Source organism: Anthonomus grandis, chromosome 12 (assembly GCF_022605725.1).
Source record: "Anthonomus grandis grandis chromosome 12, icAntGran1.3, whole genome shotgun sequence".
NCBI classification, from domain to species: domain Eukaryota; kingdom Metazoa; phylum Arthropoda; class Insecta; order Coleoptera; family Curculionidae; genus Anthonomus; species Anthonomus grandis.
Genome location: NC_065557.1, coordinates 20,154,742 through 20,177,167, shown reverse-complemented (window position 1 = coordinate 20,177,167; position 22,426 = coordinate 20,154,742). Strand labels below are relative to the sequence as shown.

Below are 22,426 nucleotides of genomic sequence, written 5' to 3'. Positions count from 1 at the left end.
GTAGTTACTTAACGGTGATCATGTACGGTGGCATGTACATAATTTTGGGCAATTATGTTATTCTATAGCAATTAATCACCTTCTCAAGATAAAAAAAATTACGTACTTAATATCGTACCTTAAATTTTTATAACAATTTATATAACAGGTCTTACTAATTGATTAGTTCTAACTAATTTCAATATATAAGTTTCAAAAAGAAAAGTACACCATCAATTTTTTTTTTAAAAGTACATTCTAACAAGGGTTATTCTTTTAAAGAGCGCTAGTGAATTTATTCTCCTTATAGTCCCCAGCCTGTATATAAATTTGAGTGTCAGCTTCACCCTTAAACTTATTCCGTCGCGTACGGAATAATACGAAAATGAGTACCCTTAATTATGTGTTTTTGTCTGAGGAGAAGCTTATATGCATAGAAGGTTATAAAGTTCTTACGCAGAGATTACTTACTTACACAAAGTCGATAATTCATTCTACTTTGACGCGAATAAAACTGCCGATTTAGGCTTGATAGTCTTAAAAATACATAAACTCAAAAGTAATCCAAAAAATTAGAACAAATATGATATAAAAACCCAGTTATAAAAGTTTAACATGATAATCACATATTCAACAAAATTAAATTAAATTAACTGCAATATACCTACTACCTATAACTTAAACACATGGGTCTTAATCCCAAGAGTAATGATCCACCAAGATATCGACAATCACATGAACCGGAGAAAAAATTTATATCGCACATGTGACAGATCCGATTAAATATAGCGCATATTGTATATAGTGGCGATTTCCTCATACTAGAAAGCCTTGCAAGAAAGAATGTTAGGGGATGTCTAGTATTAAGCCTAGGCACCATGAAACGTACACCAGAAAGAAGTACAGGACTATCAATTAATCCATTCAGTAACCCATGCAGGAATTTTACAGAGAAGATCATTCTTCATAGTAGTGGTACTAGTATGAAGTAATGGTTTGACGTATCATAAAAGTTATAGTAACAGGTACTGTAACTGTTAATTTTTCTGAGTTTACGGCTATGGACGCTCGATAATAATTGGTTAATTAAGCTTTTTCAATTATTTATAACTTTAAAAGCATTCATTAGGGTAATATTAAAAATACCATTTTTTATTATCTACACATGTACCATTTAATTTCAACAATATTTCAAAGAAGCAGTGGCGAAGCGTGAACTTTTTTTTCGGGTAGACAAATAATAAAAATCGTTAATTAGAAAAAAATGTGTATTCAATATTATTCATTTTAATGAAATAGAGAATGAAAGCGCATGAAATATTAACTCAAAGAGAAAAATTATGTAGTGATATAAAAAAGAAAAAAATAATTACTACTAGCATAAAAAAATAGATAAATAAAAATAAATACTACTTTTAAAAAAACACAACTTAGGTATAGCTATAACTTATAAATCCATAATATCCATTATTTTAAAATGAATTAAAGGCAAATAAAAACACAACTAAAATACAATTGCCAATATCGAACAGTCGTTCATAAATAACCACTAAAAAAACCTGTAAGATGTATTGCGGCCGACCAGATCAAGCGTGTTAATAAACAATAACCCTTAACAGCATTATAAAATAGCTGGTCGACTTGCTTGATGCGTATATGGTTCGATTAATTGCTCTAAATTTCGGAAGACCAATATCAATGTGTCTTTCTGGGGCTCGTATACAATAATTGGGTGTCAGCCCTGCATTTTTATTTTAATTAGTGCGTCAGGCGGGGCGCGCCTTAAATATTATCGATAGATAGATATTATAGCCGTTTAGATATTATATAATAATAGTAAGGAGCGACTACGTTCTGTGTTAATTTCTTTTTAATTCTAATTCAACAATTACATGAAATAATTACGTAATAAATTAATGACAAATAACTGGATAATTTTGGGTAGACAGTGTCTACCTTGTCTACTCGTACGCTTCGCCACTGCAAAGAAGTAAGTGTATTAGATATGTACATAAACAATAAAAAGACCAAAAGTGAATCATACGATACATCACTCTGAAAAAAAAATGAACCCAGTTGTAATGCAGACTATTGAAAGTCATAAACGTTAAGCAATTAATGGCTTAGTGCCATTGATTGCTGTGCCATAATGGCTAGTGCCAAATGCCATCGAATAGTCGAAAAAACAGGCTACGTAGCAAAACAGTTATTATAAGTTATCTTAGGTCAACACTAAAGCTATTTAGGAGCCCATATGTTTTTTTAGGTCGTTTAAAAACTTATAACAATACAAAAATCAGTTACCATCAAACACCAAATATTTGCTTTGCAATTCGCTTGTACTGTGTTTGGTGGATTATGCAGATATTGTGTATGGCGACTCACTAACCGTTTCTCTGTTAAGGACAATGCAAAAACTGCAAAATAGTTGTATGCGTTTTTCCTTTAATATATCGTATCACCATATTACTCCTTATGTAAATTCAAATTTTATATTAAATATGAGAAATAGAAGGAAGTGTCATATGTATAATTTGAATTACAAAATAATTAAATCAGGTCAGCCGCTATATTTAAGGGACTTATTTTTTCACCATGATTATATGTACAAGGTAAGAAATCCAAACTTAATTAGAATTCCATTTCATTTCATTCTATTCCGTTTAAAAAAATCATTCCATTATGTAGGCGTTCATATGTGAAATAAGTTACCGGTACCGGAACTATTTTTAATGTAAAAAGTAGTTCACCAAAGAAATTTATTACATATGTTAAAGAAATGCTTCTTAATTCTCAACTAACATAGGCCTTTTAACAAATACACACCAAATTTTTATTAAAAATGTATATTAATTACTTTTATTTAATTGCAACAACATTATTTTTGAGTTCTTACTTTTTAAATCAACACTGGTCTTGTTGATCTTGCAGGCATAAAAATAAAATTTTAAATGGTTCATTTTGGAATACCTATTCATTTTTGCGTCTTGTTGCCCTGGATTTCCAGCCTCGGCTCGTGTTTTTTGTTTCCTCTTCTCTGCTTATTGCACAAATGCAATGGTGTCTATATTAATGTAATTAATATATTCAATTATTACACTTTTTTTTTTAGTTTTTATAGGGTTTAATAACTTATTTTCTAAATAATTATACTTGGGAAAGCCTTTATTCTTGTTTTAGTTGTAATTAGGTTAGTATGTTTTAACGGTCTGAGCAGCACATGCGCGCTAGCTCGTGTATGTGTTATCGGTTGTTTTTATAATCGCAGTTCAGTCCGCATACTCTTAACATTGTGTAAATTCTTGTAATAAAAAAAAATAATTTTTTGTGTACAATGTTTAAGTGGTAATAAAAGTCTTTTGAATTTGAATTTAAATATGTTCAATTGATGAATGGTCCTCTATGTTGGACCTCTTGAACTTTAAAAAACAAAAATGAGGTATATGGCATATACAAATTTTGTTTTTTTGGAGTGGGTTAAAATAATAGTGTGGGTACTTAAAGTGGTATTTTAATGTAACAATTTAGAGTAGGTATTGTGATCAGCTTATTCTAATCATACTTGTTTTGGATGTTAACAGATAAGATTTAATTGTGTATATACTTGTAAACAAAAAACTTAAATTAATGAGAATGGGGCCGTCCTTTATATAAAACATATCTGTATACCGAGAGATATGGTAATTAACCTCAAGTCTTGGGTAAGAACTGTTTGATTTATTTTGAATTATGTCAACGGTAAATCTTTTATATTTTATAATTATTACAGATATTCAATATTTTTGTAATTATGCATGCATCACTAGGACTACTCTTAGTCCTAAGTCTAAGTGCGACCGTAGTGACTGCTCAACGACTGCGAAATGATGCTATGTGGAAATGCTCTGCCGTCGAAGTTTGCAAGTAAGTATACTAAATAAATTCATATATATTTTATAAAAGAATAAATCTTGTTTCATCATATAAGCTGACGACAGTGGAAAATCTGTTTTGCTTTCTTTTATCTATCAGTAGCGATATTTCCAAATAGTATTGCGCCCATTTATAGAATAAATAAGTTAAGAAAATTATAAATGTCTACCCTGCCGATTTCCTTTGAAGATTCTTTGAGTCTCTCTAAAAGTGAATATGCTTTGTTGTCACAAATATGGAATATTCCATTAAATAAGCTAAGTTTTTACAAATCTACTGAATTACTTTTAAATTGTCAAATATGGATAAAATGAAAGTAATAAATAAAATTCAAAAAAAAATACAATTTACTTTTTTTCAAAATTGTATATGACATCATGTTGGATAAATCAAAACACATCAAATTTAATGGCAAAAGCAGATAAAGTAATAAAAATAAAAAACATATAGAATAAATACATAAACAAATGAAAATCATATCACGGAGAGAAAAAACAAAGGTACTCACAGTGCATCGTTAAGGAATTTCGCAACGTCATAATAAGCTTTCCCCAAAAGCTTTTATTCCCCTTCTAAACTCCTTGTAGGTATTCGAAGATCTAATACCTCAAGACCATTAAAGGCTTTCTAAGCAAAGTACACAAAAGACTTTTTTACCAAAGTTCTCTCAGAAATCATTAATTGAATAATATTCACTTGTCTTGTAGCATATGGTTGAGTGGGGAAAAGTGAATTGGAATAGTTCTTATAAACTTGGCAAGCGAATACACGCATGGAAGAGTTAATATATATCAAGCTGATGATGAAAACTTATTGGAGGTTTTAATTTATTTTCTGATAAATTAAATATTAACATCTCTGAAAACGATATACATTACGCTTTTGATTGAATAAAAAAAAATAAGAAGGTTAAACCGGCTCCCAATTTTGTTAGCAATATTAAGAGAAGCAGAGTCTAATAAGCAAAAAAACTCTTTCGAAATACCCCTATATCTGTATTGGAAGACCTCATCCGGACCCGATATGAAGATTGGGATGTATTATTATTGTTTTCGTTGATACTGAATTTAATTTAAGTTATAGAAAGTGTATATAATATAAATTTAAATTATTAGGGGGGTAGGAATGGAAAGCTAATAAAAGTAGTAACAAGCAGGTCTTTATTTAACTTATTCAAAATTTTTCAAATTTTTATTTTTGTTTTGAAAATTAGGGTTTTATATACAGGGTGTTTCTTAACCTATACGCATAAACTTGGGAAATTATTGCTAATGATAAATAATGACTAATAGTAAAAAAAAAATTAAGTAAAATATTTTTAGTTTCTGAGATAATTCTTTTTTTTTCACAAAAATGTAATAACATTATCAGGTGGAATTTTGTTTTCAAATTAAGAAGTAAACAAGTCTGGATGATGTTTATTATGTTTAGTAGTACCTACTTTGCTATCAGTTGATACAGTTGGTCGGCCGTATTTCGTTTTTTATTAAAATTATACCGCATAATTTTTCAAATAAGGAACTAATGGACATGTTACTGGCATACGGGGAATCAAGACAACACAGTGTGGCTGCAGCTAATCTTTATGCACAAAGGTTTCCTCATAGGTATCATCCGTCGCGTGAAGCTTTTTTGCGTGTGGTTCAGCGGGGTAGAGAAACTGGAAATTTGCGGCCGAGGCCAGGGCAACATGGTGGAGCCATTAGACCTAGGCGCATTTTAAATCTAGAGAGTTTGATTTTAGATATCATCGAATAGCATCCTGACATAAGCACTAGAACAATTGCAACGCAATTTGGATTATCACCAGTCACAGTTTGGCGAATTTTAAGGCATGAAGTACTGTATCCATTTCACGTCCAAAGGGTACAAGCTTTACTTCCAAGGGATCATGCGCCACGAGTAAACTTTTGCGAGTGGTTGTTACATCAGCAGCAGTTAAACCCAAACTTTACCAGGAACATTTTAGCTACGGATGAAGCAATTTTCACACGCAATGGTATTCACAATTTTCGCAACACGCATTTTTGGGCAGTTGAAAATCCGCATGCCATTCGGCGAAAAAACTTTCAACAACAATTTTCAGTAAATGTGTGGGCTGGAATTGTAAACGGAATACTTATTGGCCCTTTCCTTTTGGATAATCGTCTAACTGGTGCTCTTTATTTACAATTCTTGCGACAAAATTTGCCGGTACTCCTTGAAGAAGTCCCTCTTCACATTAGGCAGAATTTGTGGTTTCTTCACGATGGTGCTCCACCACATTTTGCGCGACCAGTGCGACGGCATTTCGATCGAATGTGCCCCGAACGATGGATAGGCCGAGGTGGTCCAATTGGATGGCCTCCTCGATCACCCAACCTTAATCCGCTTGACTTTTATTTTTGGGGCCACCTAAAATCTCTGGTGTATGTAACCGAAGTTGACAATGAATAAGAATTAAGAAATCGGATATTTGCTGCCGCCGAGGAAATTCGACTAAATCTGGAGTAGCTGCTCTCTGCAACTCTTGGATTAGGCGTGCTCAATTATGTATTGAAAGTCATGGAAATAACTTCGAACAGTTACTATAATAGTTAAATAAACATTTATTTTGGAGAATTTACGTTTTTTTTTTTAAATTTTAATTAATAAGTCGTTTATCTCCGTAACTAAAACTATTTTACTAAATTTTTTTTTCACTATTAGTCATTATTTGCCGTCAGCAATAATTTCCCAAGTTTATGCGTATAGGTTAAGAAACACCCTGTATACATATATATTGAACATGAGCACAATAGAATTTCAGGGTGAATTAGAAACGTTTGCTTATATTAATACCTCAACAATAAATACTAATGATTTAAAAGTTGAGAATAACGATTTGTTATATTTTAATCATATAAATATTCAAAGTGCGAGAAAAAATTTTGAAGAGTTTGTGTTGCTTGTCGAAAGTTTAAACTGTAAGTGTGATGTAATAATTTTAAGTAAAACATGGTAGATTAGATCTGTAGATACATTTAAAATTGCAGATTATAGCATATTTTATTCAAATAGAAGATATAATCAAAATGACGGAGTCATTGTTTTGGTCAGGAATGAAATACACATAAGGCACTTTGGGAACATAACATATAATGATATAACATTCTCAGTTTTGAATCTCCCATTTAAAAACATGGATTATCAATTATTTGCGACTTATAGATCTCCACCAAATAATGTTTCCACCTTTCGTACCAAGTCCTAATAAATAAGGATTATAACGCAGTGTATATTTTAGTTGGAGATATAAATATAAATTTAATACTTTAAAATAACAACGAATAATTATATGAACATTTTGTTAAAAAATTGGTTTCTAAACCAATTTTTTTATTAAGCTTTATTAATGAACCAAAAAGAATAGTAGCAGACTCTAAATCTTGCATTGACCACTTATTTCTTTATACTCCACAAAGGATTGAGAATACAATTCGTTTTAGGTCTTACATAATGTCAGTTACAACAGATCATTTTTCAATTGTGTTAAAGATTCAGTCCCTTTTTAAAATAACAGAATTCACTAATAACCAGCAAACTTTCTATATGCGCCCTAACTATAATAAATTAAAGGAAAATTTGAAAGAGAATCAATGAGTTATACAGGAGGGACTTCACTGTGGCAAAAGTAATAAAAGCATTAAGGATATTCAATTAAAAGATAAAAATACCATTTAACAATAAATAAAATTAAAGTTGCAGATATTTTTAATGATTATTTTATAAATATTTGTAAATCAATGGCGGACGAACTACCTTACAGTGAAACAAAAACTGACCTAAAAAAAATTCCTAGTTTATTTATGACACCTGTAAGAGAGGAAGAATTAATCAAAAATATAAATGGGTTGAAAAATAATTCAGCTTCGGGACTTAATAATTCAGATCGGATTACTAGCAAGACCCTCTAACTAAAGGGTATAAAATATTCAATTGCAAAACCTCTTACTCATATTTTTAATTGGTCCATTATAACTGGAAAGGTTCCATGCGAATTGAAAAAGTCAGTCGTAATACCTATATACAAAGGAAAAGACACATATTTACCTGGAAATTATTATCCCGTGTCTTTGATTACCAACATAGTTAAATTAGTGGAAACTTGCATAAATGATAGAATTACTAGTCGCATAGAAAAATGTAATATTTTTTTAATCAAGCAGTTTGGTTTTCGACAAGGAAGATCTACGGATGACGCACTTTATGAAGTAACAAATATAAAAATATATATTTATTTACATACATATATATTTTTAATACGGTAATTAATATAATTATAACGGTAATATTTTTAGATCAGGCAAAAGCTTTTGATAGTGTTTCACATAATATTGTCTTAAACAAATTAAGCTAATATAGGATAAGGGGAGTTTGCCAAGATTTAATAAAAAGCTATCTTCAGGATCGGCAACAGTTCGTGAAAATTGAAAATAAGCAAAGTGAGTTTATCTATCTATTGGTTGTTCAGCGAATTTATTGTTTTTGTTTTTCTTTTTTGTAGTTAGACTAGAACGTGCCTAAGTTAACAAATGTGCTACAGTTAATTGAACTTAAAATATATGTTGTACACACACAGATGTAACACACTGGTGTAGAACTACATTTAAATATTGTAAAACTGTATTTATTTTTCATTAAATATATTTGATTTGATTTTGTGAGATAAAATTGGTCTACAAGACTGCTTAAAATACATTTGAAACATGAATCTTAGAGCCCTTTTCTTTAAGATAAATATTGAAGAAAAACTGGTTGTACTAAAACAACCCCAGAATGCTATTCCATAAGCAAAGATTCAACTAAAGAGAAATACACAGATCTCAGTACAAATAGGTCTAAGTGATCAGAAAGCACTCTCAAGGCACAACAACTAGAAAACAGCTGTACCAAGAGCGTTCTGATGTAATCCTGAAATTTTAAAATATCATCAATGGTGACCCCCAGGAATTTAGCACTTACTGCGGGAAGTATTTGATTATGGTTTAAAGAGATGTTAAATAGAGAATATTTGAAGTTTACCCTATTAGTCTTTGGTATGTTGAGGGATAGTTGATTACTATTACACCAAGTTCTTATCGAAAGTCCTCCATGCCAAATGATCGAAGTATCATCAGCAAAAAGCCTAATATCTCCTCCAATTTGAATAGAGGCAAGATCACTAATATGGATCAAAAACAGGAGGGGCCAAGGATGGAGCCGTGAGACACTCCACAACTGTTCTGCAATGACACAGAGATTTTTCCTACATAGGATACTGATTTCCTACGATCACATAAGTAAGACTTGAACCAATTCGAAAGCTATATCTCTAAATCCATAAATCTCAAGCTTTTGTAACAACATAATCATGATGATCGATTCAGTCGAATCCTTTCGACAAGTCACATCACTCATACAGTCATGCTGATACGAGGTTTTCATTAGTACTCAAATAAATATCAGAGAAAATAGCATCATGTTGCTTTTTCACTTTGAAAGCCAAATTGAGAACTATAAAGGATTTCATTTGCAGTGATAAATGTAAGATCTCTCTTCCTGACAAGTCGCTCGATTAGCACACCTAGGGAAGGAAGAAGAGAAACTGGATGAAAGTTTGCGGAAGTATTAGAGTCAGTCCCTTTATAAAGAAGTACAACCAAAGCATGCTTAAGAATGCTTTTCACTTTTCACAAATTCACCCGTCTTAAAGGAGACATTTATGGCGCACATAAGTGCTTGAAGCCCAGCATCGCTAAGGTGAAGAAGGATCCTGATCGAGATGTTCTCATAGCCAGAAGAATGTTATATTTGAAGAAATTAAGGTTTTCTTTTATTTTTTAAGTCTAGTTTGACAACTTTCTTGAAAATCGCACCTTTTATTATTTACAACGACTAAAAATGTGTGTTATTTTACGGGAAATAATATTCCGATGGCGAAGAAGTAAAAAAGAAACATTTAATATTTATACATTTTAATCGTACCTGGAATTACAAACTCAACCCAATTCAACGATTTTTCTACACTAAGTGAGAAAACGTTCCTATAATGTCATTTAACGATAATGAATACATCCTAAGAGTAAGATAGATTCCAGAAACCCCGTTTTTTGATGTTTTTATAGTTGGGTTACACTAGATGCTTTTATGAGTTAGGTTGAAATTATACACATTTTAAGCATTTTCCGATAATTTAGGTGCGATTTTCAAAAAAGTTGCTAAACTATACATAAAATATAATAATTGTTTTAATACTATGCAGACATTTACTGATAAAACCGGGGGTAGAATGTGTTATAAAATGCAATATTAAGACTTAATAACTGAAAAATGCGAAAATTGAATATACTTGGATCATGCAACTTTATTTCAAGAACTTTTATTAAAGATTTCAATTGAAACTGTACTTTTTCTTCTATTTTTTTTAATAATTTTTAACAAATCGAATTAATAAGTTTTTTTTTTCATAGTATACATCATACGATCCGCATCATCAAAATTTATATGAATTAAAAGTGCTTCATAAACATTTGATACTGATTCAAGTGCTTAGAATTTAATGTTTTTAAAAAGATAATCTAGCCTTCTTTTTTTATGAAAAAGATATAAGTTGTAGGTATGTACTTGCTAAAATAATTTATGTTAACATACTTGACTGTAAAACTTCAAACTTGAATTTCCATCATTGTGCAAAAAAAGTAAAGTAACAGTTACATATGGGTGAATAAATATCCTTATGTAGTACAAAGACTGCAGCATATAGTTAACATATCAATATACATTTAATATGATAAATATTTATATTCATTTTTTTAAATGAATTTCCACAATGAATTAAACAGATGCACTTTAATTACGACCAGAGATGCTTATGTATGACTCTACTCCATATTTTATCATATATTTTAGCATTATCTTTAGATTGTCCTAAATAAAAAAAACACTATATAATTGCTTTAAGTACTCGCGCTAATGATATCAATGCAATATCTTATGGTGTAATAAGTATGATTTCTCTACAGTTATTAGCACTTAATTTGGTCGTAGTTAAGCTAGTCAGGTCAAAAAAAGCTTCACGGATAATTGCGAGAAGTGGTTCACCGAAAAATTACAATATCATATTATTATGCCTACCTAATCATTACCTAAGTAGAGAGTAGTAGCCTGGGGAAATTGCACAATAAAGTGTTAATTGCACAAAAAGTATTAAATAGCAAAATTCTTATTAAAGGCTTAAGAGAATTCTGTTGGTAACTTTTTTGTAATATTTGATTTTTCCGTATGAAATTATGCCTTTTGTATAGATATATAGATACCCACGTAAAAACCACTGATAACTGGTTAATCAACTAAGATCGATAAAGTCGATGAAAATACTGCATAACAATAAATTTACACTAATTTAAAGCTTTAAAAAAACTACCGGACTCAATATACAAAACCTTTTTTACAACTTAAACGAATTTGTTAAGTTAGCTGTATTTTTATGATGGAAAAGTGACTTTTTATGTTCCTTATTATTGGAAATTTCATATTGTTGTATCATAAGTACAGATACCTAACGACTTTGATCTATTTTTAATAATTTAGTTAAACTTCGGAATATTAATTATTCTATATTTTGTATTCTCTTTGAGTAAACACATTAATTTACTAATACATGTTTTTAATTCTATTAAAATAACATTTATAGAGACTGGCTAGATCATAGTGCTTCCACATTCCCCAGACTTTAATCAAATTAATTGTTATTTCTGAGAGCGCTTAATGAATTAATATTGGGGACAAAATCAAGAAATTTAATACATGTGCGTTTCGATTTAATCAATGATTATCGAAATCTAATTAATCTATAACTTGAGTTAAGGTTAAACTTCCGTCTAGTTTTTATATAAGGATTTTGGTACTTATTTTTAATTAAGATTGTCAAGGATTAAAACCCTTGGTTTGTCCAGACTATAAACTTTTTATCTCGAGATAAAGAAATTCTTACTGAAAATAAATACTGTACTAAAACTTTATGGAAAGATGCTTTAAAAGTGGCCTGACGTTAAAAACATCTTCCTTTTTTTCAGCAATAATCGTCAAAGGTTACCTGCTGCAGATGGAAATTACGTAGCTAAATTTTCAAGTGCAGATGATGAAAGTCTCAATTTTAACCTTACGAATAATGCTGGCAACCAATTAATAATGTCTATTAAAGCAATTATTAATAATAGATTAAGAATAACTATAGAAGAACCAGCGAGGCATAGACACCATATTGAATATTCTTTGGAGAGAGATCCTGTTTTAAATAAGTATGATGTACTTTATTTCAATGTTTTACATTTTTTTTTAATGTTTTATGTTCACTTAGGCTGACTGTTAGCTCTACAAACGAGAGTTTGCTAATAGCTTCAGATGAAGATGGAAATAAAGTAGTTGTTAAATACAAACCTCTAAGTATTGATTTCTACTATAAGGATATTTTGCAAAGTACTTTTGAAGGAAATAGGCTAATTATGGATAATGTAAGTATATGCTGCATTAATTCCTGACATTCTCGTAATAATGGTTTAATAATAATAATTTAATATATACTTTATTATTTTCTATACTAAGATCTGCAGGCTTATACCTTCTATGGAATGAAACTCCATCTCTCCTTTTCCTTTAATTCATTTTCTCTAATCATCTTTATTCGGGCAGACGAATGCTTTATCTTCAAGTAATGTCACTCAATAAAGTTTTCTACACACCTGCTAAAATATTGATGCTATACCCTTATTTGAATTAATGTTAGTCTAACTAATCATACGTTATTATTTTTTTGCGCTAAAAAATTTTAAAATTTGGAAAAACAGGTAAACTTCTAATTATTATTTTATTATAATACGCCCTATAGCATGGCTCGCAAGATATTCTGATTTGACCCTCAGTTTATTTGAAAAACCAAAATTTACTTTTTCATTTAACACAATTAGAGAGGTGTCTCGGTAAAAATTCACTATTATACTCGGAAATGATAAAAGTCCTACTATTCAGATTACAGATGGGCCAAGTTATGTTTTGGATGCGGAGATACAACTATTAACTTGCAGTTATAAATTTAAATCAATTTAAGTTAAAATGAGAATAATACTGTTTTTCCTACTCTCTCTGTACTAATTAGACTTCGTCCAACTTGAACCTAAAAAAGGGAAAAAGATGGCAAGGAATATACCATCAAGGTATCTGAATATTTGATTGAGTTGTGCCAACTGCGGTGTTTACTAAGCAAAGTACATTTTTCCTGTCAACGGATATCGCAAGTGGGAAATCGGGGAATAGGTTGAAAGAAAGCATTGTCGTTTTCTCTTAATCTTTGTATATGATTGATCTATTGCATGCTAATACATGCATATTTCGGTAACCAAAAACGAAATTAGCGATTTGTTTATAACGCGTGCATTCTGAGCATACATTTTAGTAATTTTAGAAATCATTTTAACATAAACGATCTCTTTTTTCGGAAAATTTAAATATAATGATGCGATATATAGACATTTTTTTAGACGAATCAAAGCCAGGCGTTTACATTTTCTGTTAAATTCCACGAAATAAAGCGAATGATGGGTTTATTTGAACATGCCACTACAGTTGGACTTTTCCATACCGCCGATCTTAGTATTGATCCCTATAGGCTAAAGAATATTGATAATGGTTGGTGGTCTATGAATTCAACACAATCATTGTATGGATCAATTCCCGTACTATATGGGTTTGGGTAAGGATATTTATTTATGTTACGAGCACATAGGATTCTTTTTAGTTTACTAATGAAATGTTTTTTGAAAAATCACTTCTTTGTTATTCATATTTTTCCTTTGGGATACCAAAGTTGTTGTAGACGATATAATATAGAAAATAAAGGGGAAATTCAAGATTTTTATTTTTTTAATAATTTTTTTGCTGATACCATCTGATAACTTTTTAATATTTTACTAAAAATAATAGTTATCGGTGATGCTAAATGATTGATGCTAAATCCGACGTTTTTACTGAAATGTTTAAAAAATTCCGACTTGCTAAAAAACTATAGTAGTACTAATAAAAATTATATTAAATTTTAAATATACAAATATTTTTCAGAAATCACTCTTCTGGATTCTTCCTTCATAATGCCGCCGAGATGTGGGTCGACATTGACAATAATAACAATTCTGCATACTTTATGGTCACTAGTGGAGTACTGGATCTTTTTGTTCTTCTTGGTCCCACATTGCAAGATTCCATTAGGCAATATGTAAATCTGACAGGAACGCCACATTTACCACAGGTACATTTATATATTTAGTTACATATATTATATTTCAATTTTACCATCTACAAAATGAATATGAATAATACTTTTATCATAAAATATGACGTTAGATTAAAAGTTATCTAAGAGAACTTAAAACGCCCTTCTTACATTTACTTTCAAGTGCGAATTATATATTTTATTTTTCTTTTAAATCATATAACAAATGATTTAAAAACCATCAAAAAGTAATAGAATAAAGAGTATGCAATGAGAAATTCTTCTAATTTCTAATTTCTTTTAGCTATGGGCTTTGGGTTATCACCAATGCCGTTGGGCATACAACAATACAGAGGATGTAAAGGATATTATTGGCAAATTTGATCAATACGAAATTCCATTGGACGTATTATGGCTAGACATCGAATACACCGCCAATCGTGAATGGTTTACTTGGAACTACACTTCTTTCCCTGACCCAATAGCACTATTAAATTGGGTTGATGCTCAAGGACATAGAAAACTCGTTCCTATTTCTGACTGCCACTTAAAGCCGGATCCTAACTATAACGTGTATTCAAACTGCTCTCAAAATAACTGGTTAATTAAAGCATCTGATGGATCGGAATATGTTGGAACTTGCTGGCCTGGTGCGGCCACTTGGATTGATTTCTTAAATCCAAATGCAAGGGATTATTATTCAAGTTTACATTTGTATGAAAACTTCCCATCCACACCAGCCCTCGGTGGATTCTGGAATGATATGAATGAACCTGCAACTTTTGATAATCAGTATGAGTTAAGTATTCCGATGGATACAGTGCATTATAGTAATGTTTTGCATAGGGATATTCATAACATGTATGGTTTACTACAAGTAAGTGACATTTTATTTTTTTTAGTATTTTATAAATTTATTTATAATAATAACCTATTGTAAATATGTCCAATTCTATATTTAGCTTATGTCCACCCATAAAGGACTCATAGATCGCGATAATGGTAAACTTAGACCGTTCCTTCTGTCAAGATCATATTTTGCTGGTTCTCAAAGATACACTGCGAAATGGAATGGAGATACCGACAGTACTTTTGATTACCTAAGAATGCTTATTCCTATGACCATAACTTCAAATCTTGCCGGTGTAGTCTTTTATGGTGGTGACGTACCTGGATTTTTTGGAAAACCTACAGATGAAATTGCAAGCAGGTGGTACCAGGTAGAGTAAAAAAAAAGATAAAATAAAATTTTTTAAGGAACTAGTAGCAAATCTTATTTCAACATAAATTCAAATCGAATCAATCGTTCTGCATAATAATAAAATTGCTTTTTGATCCTGATCATTTTTAATAAATAACTAAGCTTTTTGTATATTGGAATTTTTTTTTATAATATGTGTTAACTTTTCCATATTTCACTAAAAAGTTTTGGTTTAGTCTGGGTAAATCCAGCATATTTACTGTCATATTCTTGGAAAATATACCAATATTTTTCAAAAATCACTCTTCTGGATCCTTCCTACATAACGCCCCCGAGTTGTGGGTCGACATTGACAATAATAATAATAATTCTACATATTTCATGGCCACTATAGTGGAGTATTGGATTTTTTTTTGGTTATTGGTATTGGTCTTTTTTGCTGAGTAAAGAATTGCAGAATGCAATTCTCGTCTATGTTGCTTAGTTTATTTTTTTAAGGAATCTACGTGATCTGTATTTTTTTATGTAATATGATCCCTGATAAAAAATGTTTTTTTAAATGAATATTCCTATTGAGACAACGTGAAGACAAATTTTTACGTTTTTTTCTTATTGTAATTTTCTTGAAATCAAAAACCATAAATGTTACTACAAAATCTTTCAAGATAACTTCAAAAAAACATCATACCTTCAGACTTTGCTGATCTAGCACTTATTTTTATGATAGTAACAGACCTGGATTGTACACATTAAATTGCATGCATAAGCCGTACTAGATATAAAAAATTAATTATGCTATAAGGTTCAAAGATCGTAATATAAAATATTATAAATAATTTTCTTTAAAATATTATAATTAGGCCTACTCAAAATCAAATTGCTTAAGTCGACATAACCTTTTGGTCCGGTGATTTAGCTTTTGGGCTTCATCTTTTCCTTTTGTGGATTCAAAAATCAATGGAATCAGATATTTTTTCTAAGTATTTAAGTATAGGTTGTGGTGTCAGAAAAAAAAAAGAAAGGTTGAGGGCCACCAACCACTTAGTATTATATTGTAATATACTATTGAATAAACTGGAAAAGTGAGATTATAGTAAATTATCAAGCACTGATAAAGAAATCGATAACTTATTTTATACTATTTAATTATCAGTAATCAATGGAAATTTTCTTTTAAATTTTGTAATAAATGTTGACCAATTTGATGCTATATGATGATTAAGAAATTTGTAATTTGTGGGATGTTTCTTTGACTATAATTCAAACCCTTTAAAAAATTTCTAATGTTATAGGCTTTCCTAAATAAACAAGAATTAAATGTACATATACTCTTTTCTTAAACAGACTGGAGCCTGGATTCCATTCTACAGAGCCCACGGTGATCTTACAACTGAAAGAAGAGAACCATGGACTTTTTCAAATAGTACCCAAAATGATATCCGCGAAGCTATAAAATCTAGATATTTCCATCTTCCATACTGGTATACATTATTTTTTGAGCATACAATAACTGGTGATCCAATGATCCGTGGATTGTTCTATCATTATCCAGATGATGACACTGCTTTAGATATTAATGACGAATTTCTTGTTGGTAGGTAATTAATTTTTATAAATAATATTTTCTAAAATTATCATTTATTTTAAGGATCTGATATTCTTGTTGCCAACGTATACTTCTCTGGAGCTACAAGTTTAAGAGTATACCTCCCAGGGACAGAGGAATATTGGTTCCAAATAACAGGAAACTCTAGCAATGTGTATCAAGGTGGACAATGGTATACTATTCCAGTCGATATAACATTTGTATGTATTATTACTTTATTATAAGCATTTTAGAGGTCAAATATATTTAAATGCACTTTATACGCCGCTTGAAAATTAAAAACTGTTAGAATTGCTTTTTTAATAAATTAATAGCAATTTTCTTGCAGATACCAGTGTTTTATAAATCAGGTTCAGTCATCCCCAGAAAACCTAGAGTCAAGAGAACCTCTGCTGAAATTAAAGATGATCCATATGAATTACATATAATTCTTGATAAGGTAGGCTCGCTTATATAATTTTTCGTATTTGCTAGCATTATTTTTAATTTTTCTTCTAATAATCGAAATAAACATTTTTGTATCTAGAATGGTAATGCGGAAGGAAGAATCTACCTAGATGATTTCGAAAGTTTTGATTATATCGACAATAATAATTATCTTTATGGTTCCATAGACTATCAAAATTCTACTAGGACTTTATCTATACGGTAAGTTTTTTTCAACGAGTATATTACAAATTATAAATTATTTTGGGGATGTTTAATTACTACTGTTTTAAACATCTCCACTGGATGTTTAATGAATTGGATTAAATTCTTCTTCTTTCCGTGCTGTCTTCAATGAAGTTTCTTCAAGAAATGGCGGCGGGACGCCATTTTGAAAAATAAAATTAAATAGAGAGGGAGGTCATGCATTACATCGTTTGAAAGTTCCCACTGAATGTTTTGTGGTCCTAGAATATTAAGTCATTAGTTCTACCCGTAGCAAAAAGGCAGCCTTTGAAAACCTTAATTTTCGCATTTTTATTTTCTTTACTACAACTGTTCAGTTGTAATTTGTTTATAGGTGTGTTGTTATTTGTAGAGTTTGTATTTTTTGTCCATGTCAATGTCACATTATTGTCATAAAAGTTCAACACAAAAACTTATTTGGTTTACCATTACCTTTAAAAGTGAATAATGCCGAAAAGAGAGAACATTTTTGCTATTTCGTTCAGTACAATTTTAATTATACCTTGATTTAATCGAGAATCCTTGCTGGAAAAATTGAAAATATTTTCATTTATGGTGGAAATCGTAATGTACATACAAGAGACGGACAGAATTTTTAATGTTCGCTTTCCTGACCGTGCAGTATGTCAAAAGTATAGTCGCGAGCTAATTCAGAAATTTACCGAGACGGGCAGTGTTGCCAGTAGGAAGAATCCAAGGCGTTCCAGCTATCCAGAAGCAAATCAGGTTATAGCTGCTATGGTAAGATCAAAAGTCTAAGTCTAACAGTCTACTTCCACAGTTGGTGATACGTGTGATATATATCTTCTGCTGCTGTGAAAAGGTTGCTTAAAAAACATACATTTCAACCGTATAAAAATTCAAATGGTTCATCAATTGACAAAAGATGATCCTGATGGACGTATGGAATTCTGTGAAGTAATGACCGAGAGAAAAGGACGCCCGCCTGTCTATGTGAAGAACATTTTTGTTTCAGTGATAAATGTACTTTTTTTTGAATGGTAATGTTCATAGACAAAATGTCCGTTATTGGAGCGACGTAAATCACCACATATTTTGTGAAACATACACACAATACCCAGAAAAAATAAATATGTGGGCTGGTATATTAGGGAATCACATTGCTGGGCTCTCTCTTTTTTGACCAAAATTTAACCGGGTTCTTTACTTAAACATGTTGGAAAATTCTCATAATCAAATCTGTTTCCACCTCAAATTCTCATGAATTTGAGGTGGGAACAGTTTTTCAACAAGATGGGACACTGCCTTTCTTTAAAAGAAATGTTAGAGAATATTTGACTAATACTTACCCTAATCGGTGGATTGGTCGTTGAGGGCCTACCGAATGGCCAGCCAGGTCGCCCGATCTTACACTTTTGGACTTTTTTTATGGGGCTACTTAAAACAAAAAGCCAATGTCACCCAGCCAGAATCTATCTTCGATTTACGTCAAAGAATATTTGATGCATGTCGCAATATTGATGTTGCCACTTTCCAAAATGTTCGTGAAGAGTTCTCCAATAGATTATTTTACTGTGTTAAAGTTAATGGTGTACATTTTTAACATCTTCTGTAATGAAATAGTTATGTATGTTTACGTTTCTATATTACTTAAAATGTAATTATTTTAAATAGAAATAAAACTTAATATTCTAGTGATGAGTGTAAATGCCAATTTAATATTCTAGGACCACAAAGCATTCAATGGGAGCTTTTAAGCAATGTATCGTATGACCCCTTTTCTATTTAATTTAATTTTTACGCCATTTTGAAGTTTTACAAAAACTAAATAGTAGTACCTATTTAGATTGCTAATGATGTGAAACGATTATAAATTAAGTATAGCAATTAAAAATAAATTAAGTGTGCAAACTGACATTCCCTCACTATTTGACAAGAGCCTATTCTATTCCTTAATTCTTTCTATACATTGTTGATAACCTGAGTTATTATCATTCGCATTTCTCCTTTAAAATCTTTATTATTGAACTTGTTCATATTAATTTAAAGCACATAAAAAAATAAAATAAAAAGTATAATGGTGGCAAATCTGCAGATCTAGTTTATATAAGATTAAATTTTGCTTAAATATACACGAACAGCTATCGCATAATAAGGAGTGTAGTGCTTGCTGGAAAAAATAACTAGTCACTTTATTATAATTCCTTGTATAGATTAGATGTTTTATTTTATGTTCTACTAATTCCAAATACTATATAGGCTTCAAGGTTTGATGACATATATTGATTATTGATGAAATTTATTCAAGGTGTTTTCAAAAAGGAGTAATTTAAATTAGCACCTTGCAGAACTTGCTAAAAGAAGTTATTGTACCGAAACCCACTTCTATAAAAGTTGCATAATAAAAATTATTTTAAAAAATGTGTAGGTTTTCCGTTTTTACAAGAATTGTTCAAAATTGTCCCTATTTGTTCGATTAACATAAAATCTTGCTCGGCGAATCCACGACTCTTTACAAGATTTAAAAATAAAATCCTGGTATTCACGAATTAAATCACAAAAATATTCAATGCGCTCTTCTCAGAAGTTCTTCCGGAGTATTTACTGCTGATACACCAACTTTTTCAAATAGCCCTATAGAAAGAAATCGCAAAACGTTAAATTTATGGAGTGAGGAGGCAAAGAAATGGGTCCATTGCACCCTATCCATCTATTCGAAAACTCATTATTTAATTGTTCATGACCCTACTCATCTAAAATGTGGTGGGGCACCATCATAGAGAAACCACATAATCTGTCTCACATTTAGACGAATATCTTCTAATAATTGTGGCAGATTGTGTTGAAGAAAATGTAAATTAATTTCACCGGTCAGTCGAGGTGGAAAAAGTAGAAAAAGCATGCCATTTATTACGCAAGCCAAACATTTAATGAAAATCTGTGTTGAAAATTAGATCTTTTTACAGCATGCGGATATTATAGAGCCCAAAGGTGATTGTTGTGGAAATTTTACACTCCATCTCGTGTAAATGTGGCCTCGTCTTTACACTAAATTAATTTTGTAAAATCTTCATTTTTGCCTAACTATTCTAAAGGCCACTGGCAAAATACAATCTTCAGGCTGTGACGCCTGTCCCCTTGGTACTGATAATAAGAAGAATAATACTATTCTTGTTGCATAGTCTTTTTTACTTTACTATGAGGAACTTCAACTTGAGCTGCTATGGCTCTTGGGTCGTCTTTAACTATTTCTGAAATGTCTTCCTCAATTTGTAACATTTCAGGTTGAGTAGCTCTTCCAGCGTAGCCTCGTTAGTGTTCTTTTAAATACCCTATGCCACGAAGGCTAATAACTAAATTGACCAACATACATGGAGCCGGATGATTTCTTAAAGGAAATCTTTCCGCATATAACCTCCGTAGTGCTGCTGCCTTTTGTTTGCACTCTCCTTAGGTAGTGCCCACTAGTTATGTCCACTAGTTCATTGTTTTCGTATACGTAGATCATTTTTCCGAAAATTTTCTTCATTCACTTAAAATAAATAAATGTTTTAACTTTTTAATTGGTTTTGCCTTTTAGATAAATTTAATATACACTAATCAATTCGTAAGATTTTATGGTTACTTTTGTACAAAACCTAAAAAGCTGTTAAAAGGTAATAATGAAAAAACAATAAATTTATATTTTAATGTTTTTTTTTATATTTATTTTGTTAGAAAGTATATTTAAAAATAATCGGTCTTATCCTAGAATGACAATCTAATTTTTCATTTATATCCAAGTTACAAATAGGAAAAATGAAATATGCAGGAATAAAAGACTGATAAACCTGAACGAACCAAAGATTCGTACTGAAAACCATACCATATAAATTTTGATAAACGGTAAGAGCAGTAAACAAAAAATGGTAAAACTGTACACAGCATTCACCAAGAATATAAAAAACTTGATTATTAACATGATTTTATTTTTATAAATTATGTATGCTATTTACTTCTATTACTGGTATTTTGCAAATGAAATTATACGAAATGAAATTATTTAATTCTTTACAGGTCAATACATAGTACCAGCGTCGACGGTGACCTTGAATTAAAAATTGAGGCAATACTCTTATATGCTAATAATGGTAAGCACCAGAATATAACATATTAAAAAAATATTATTTATTTTAATTTTTTAAATACATTAAGTTTTGTAAAGTAAGGGACTAAAATTCATAATTGGGGTTAAGATGTTTTTACGATCTCGTAATAAATCCTTATTTACAAAAATATATAACTTGCAAATATTATTAGGAAATGGAACATACAGCGTTGAGAGATACAACCAAACGTCAGATGGTACGCCTTTACTGGAAATTGTGGACTATAGGATAAAATTAATTACCCTGTGAAGTTGTAAAATTTTGTAAATAATAAATAAATTTTAAGACGAAGTTGCAAATTCTACCCTAATATTTCTCGTGTTATTTATATAGTATATATAAGTACTACATTAGGAGAAATTTTGTAAGTCAAATAATTTCGTCAATAAATTTGTTAGTTAAAAATTATTTTTATAGCACTCTTTTATATTATCACTCTTATGCTTAAAATGCTCAGTTCAATAATCGAAAGCTATTTAGTCACAAGACTTTTAAACTTGTTAAATGCGTGGATTTAAATATTTTGGGTGAACGAGTTAATATGCAATAAAGTTTCCGAAACTAGTTCTTTTTTATGGAAAATTAGGTACATTAACTCTAGGCCTCTTTAATACTGTTACTAGAACATTATATAGGACGTATTTGAATTACCCATCTCACACTTCTTACCCTTAAAACTTTCT

General features: G+C 30.5%; 1 protein-coding gene across 1 annotated transcript; it reads left to right on the top strand.

Moving 5' to 3' along the window:
• Window positions 1–3,519: 3,519 nt before the first annotated feature.
• LOC126743401 (neutral alpha-glucosidase C-like) lies at window positions 3,520–22,151 on the top strand. Its single transcript, XM_050450476.1, has 14 exons — window positions 3,520–3,680; window positions 3,749–3,882; window positions 11,967–12,191; window positions 12,251–12,404; window positions 13,428–13,639; window positions 14,005–14,191; window positions 14,460–15,032; window positions 15,118–15,375; window positions 16,701–16,950; window positions 17,005–17,162; window positions 17,291–17,401; window positions 17,489–17,610; window positions 21,652–21,725; window positions 21,895–22,151. The coding sequence occupies exons 1-14, from the start codon at window positions 3,657–3,659 to the stop codon at window positions 21,990–21,992; spliced, it is 2,580 nt and encodes an 859-aa protein (XP_050306433.1). The 5' UTR covers window positions 3,520–3,656; the 3' UTR covers window positions 21,993–22,151.
• Window positions 22,152–22,426: the final 275 nt, after the last annotated feature.

What these genes read in the sequence shown, in the direction of transcription:
- LOC126743401 (XM_050450476.1), top strand. Translation starts at nt 3,657, where the DNA reads ATGGTAATTAACCTCAAGTCTTGG. An exon ending in AGAGATCCTGTTTTAAATAA is followed by an intron (nt 12,192 to 12,250) that starts GTATGATGTACT and finishes ATGTTCACTTAG; the next exon opens with GCTGACTGTTAGCTCTACAA. An exon ending in TTCCAGTCGATATAACATTT is followed by an intron (nt 17,163 to 17,290) that starts GTATGTATTATT and finishes ATTTTCTTGCAG; the next exon opens with ATACCAGTGTTTTATAAATC.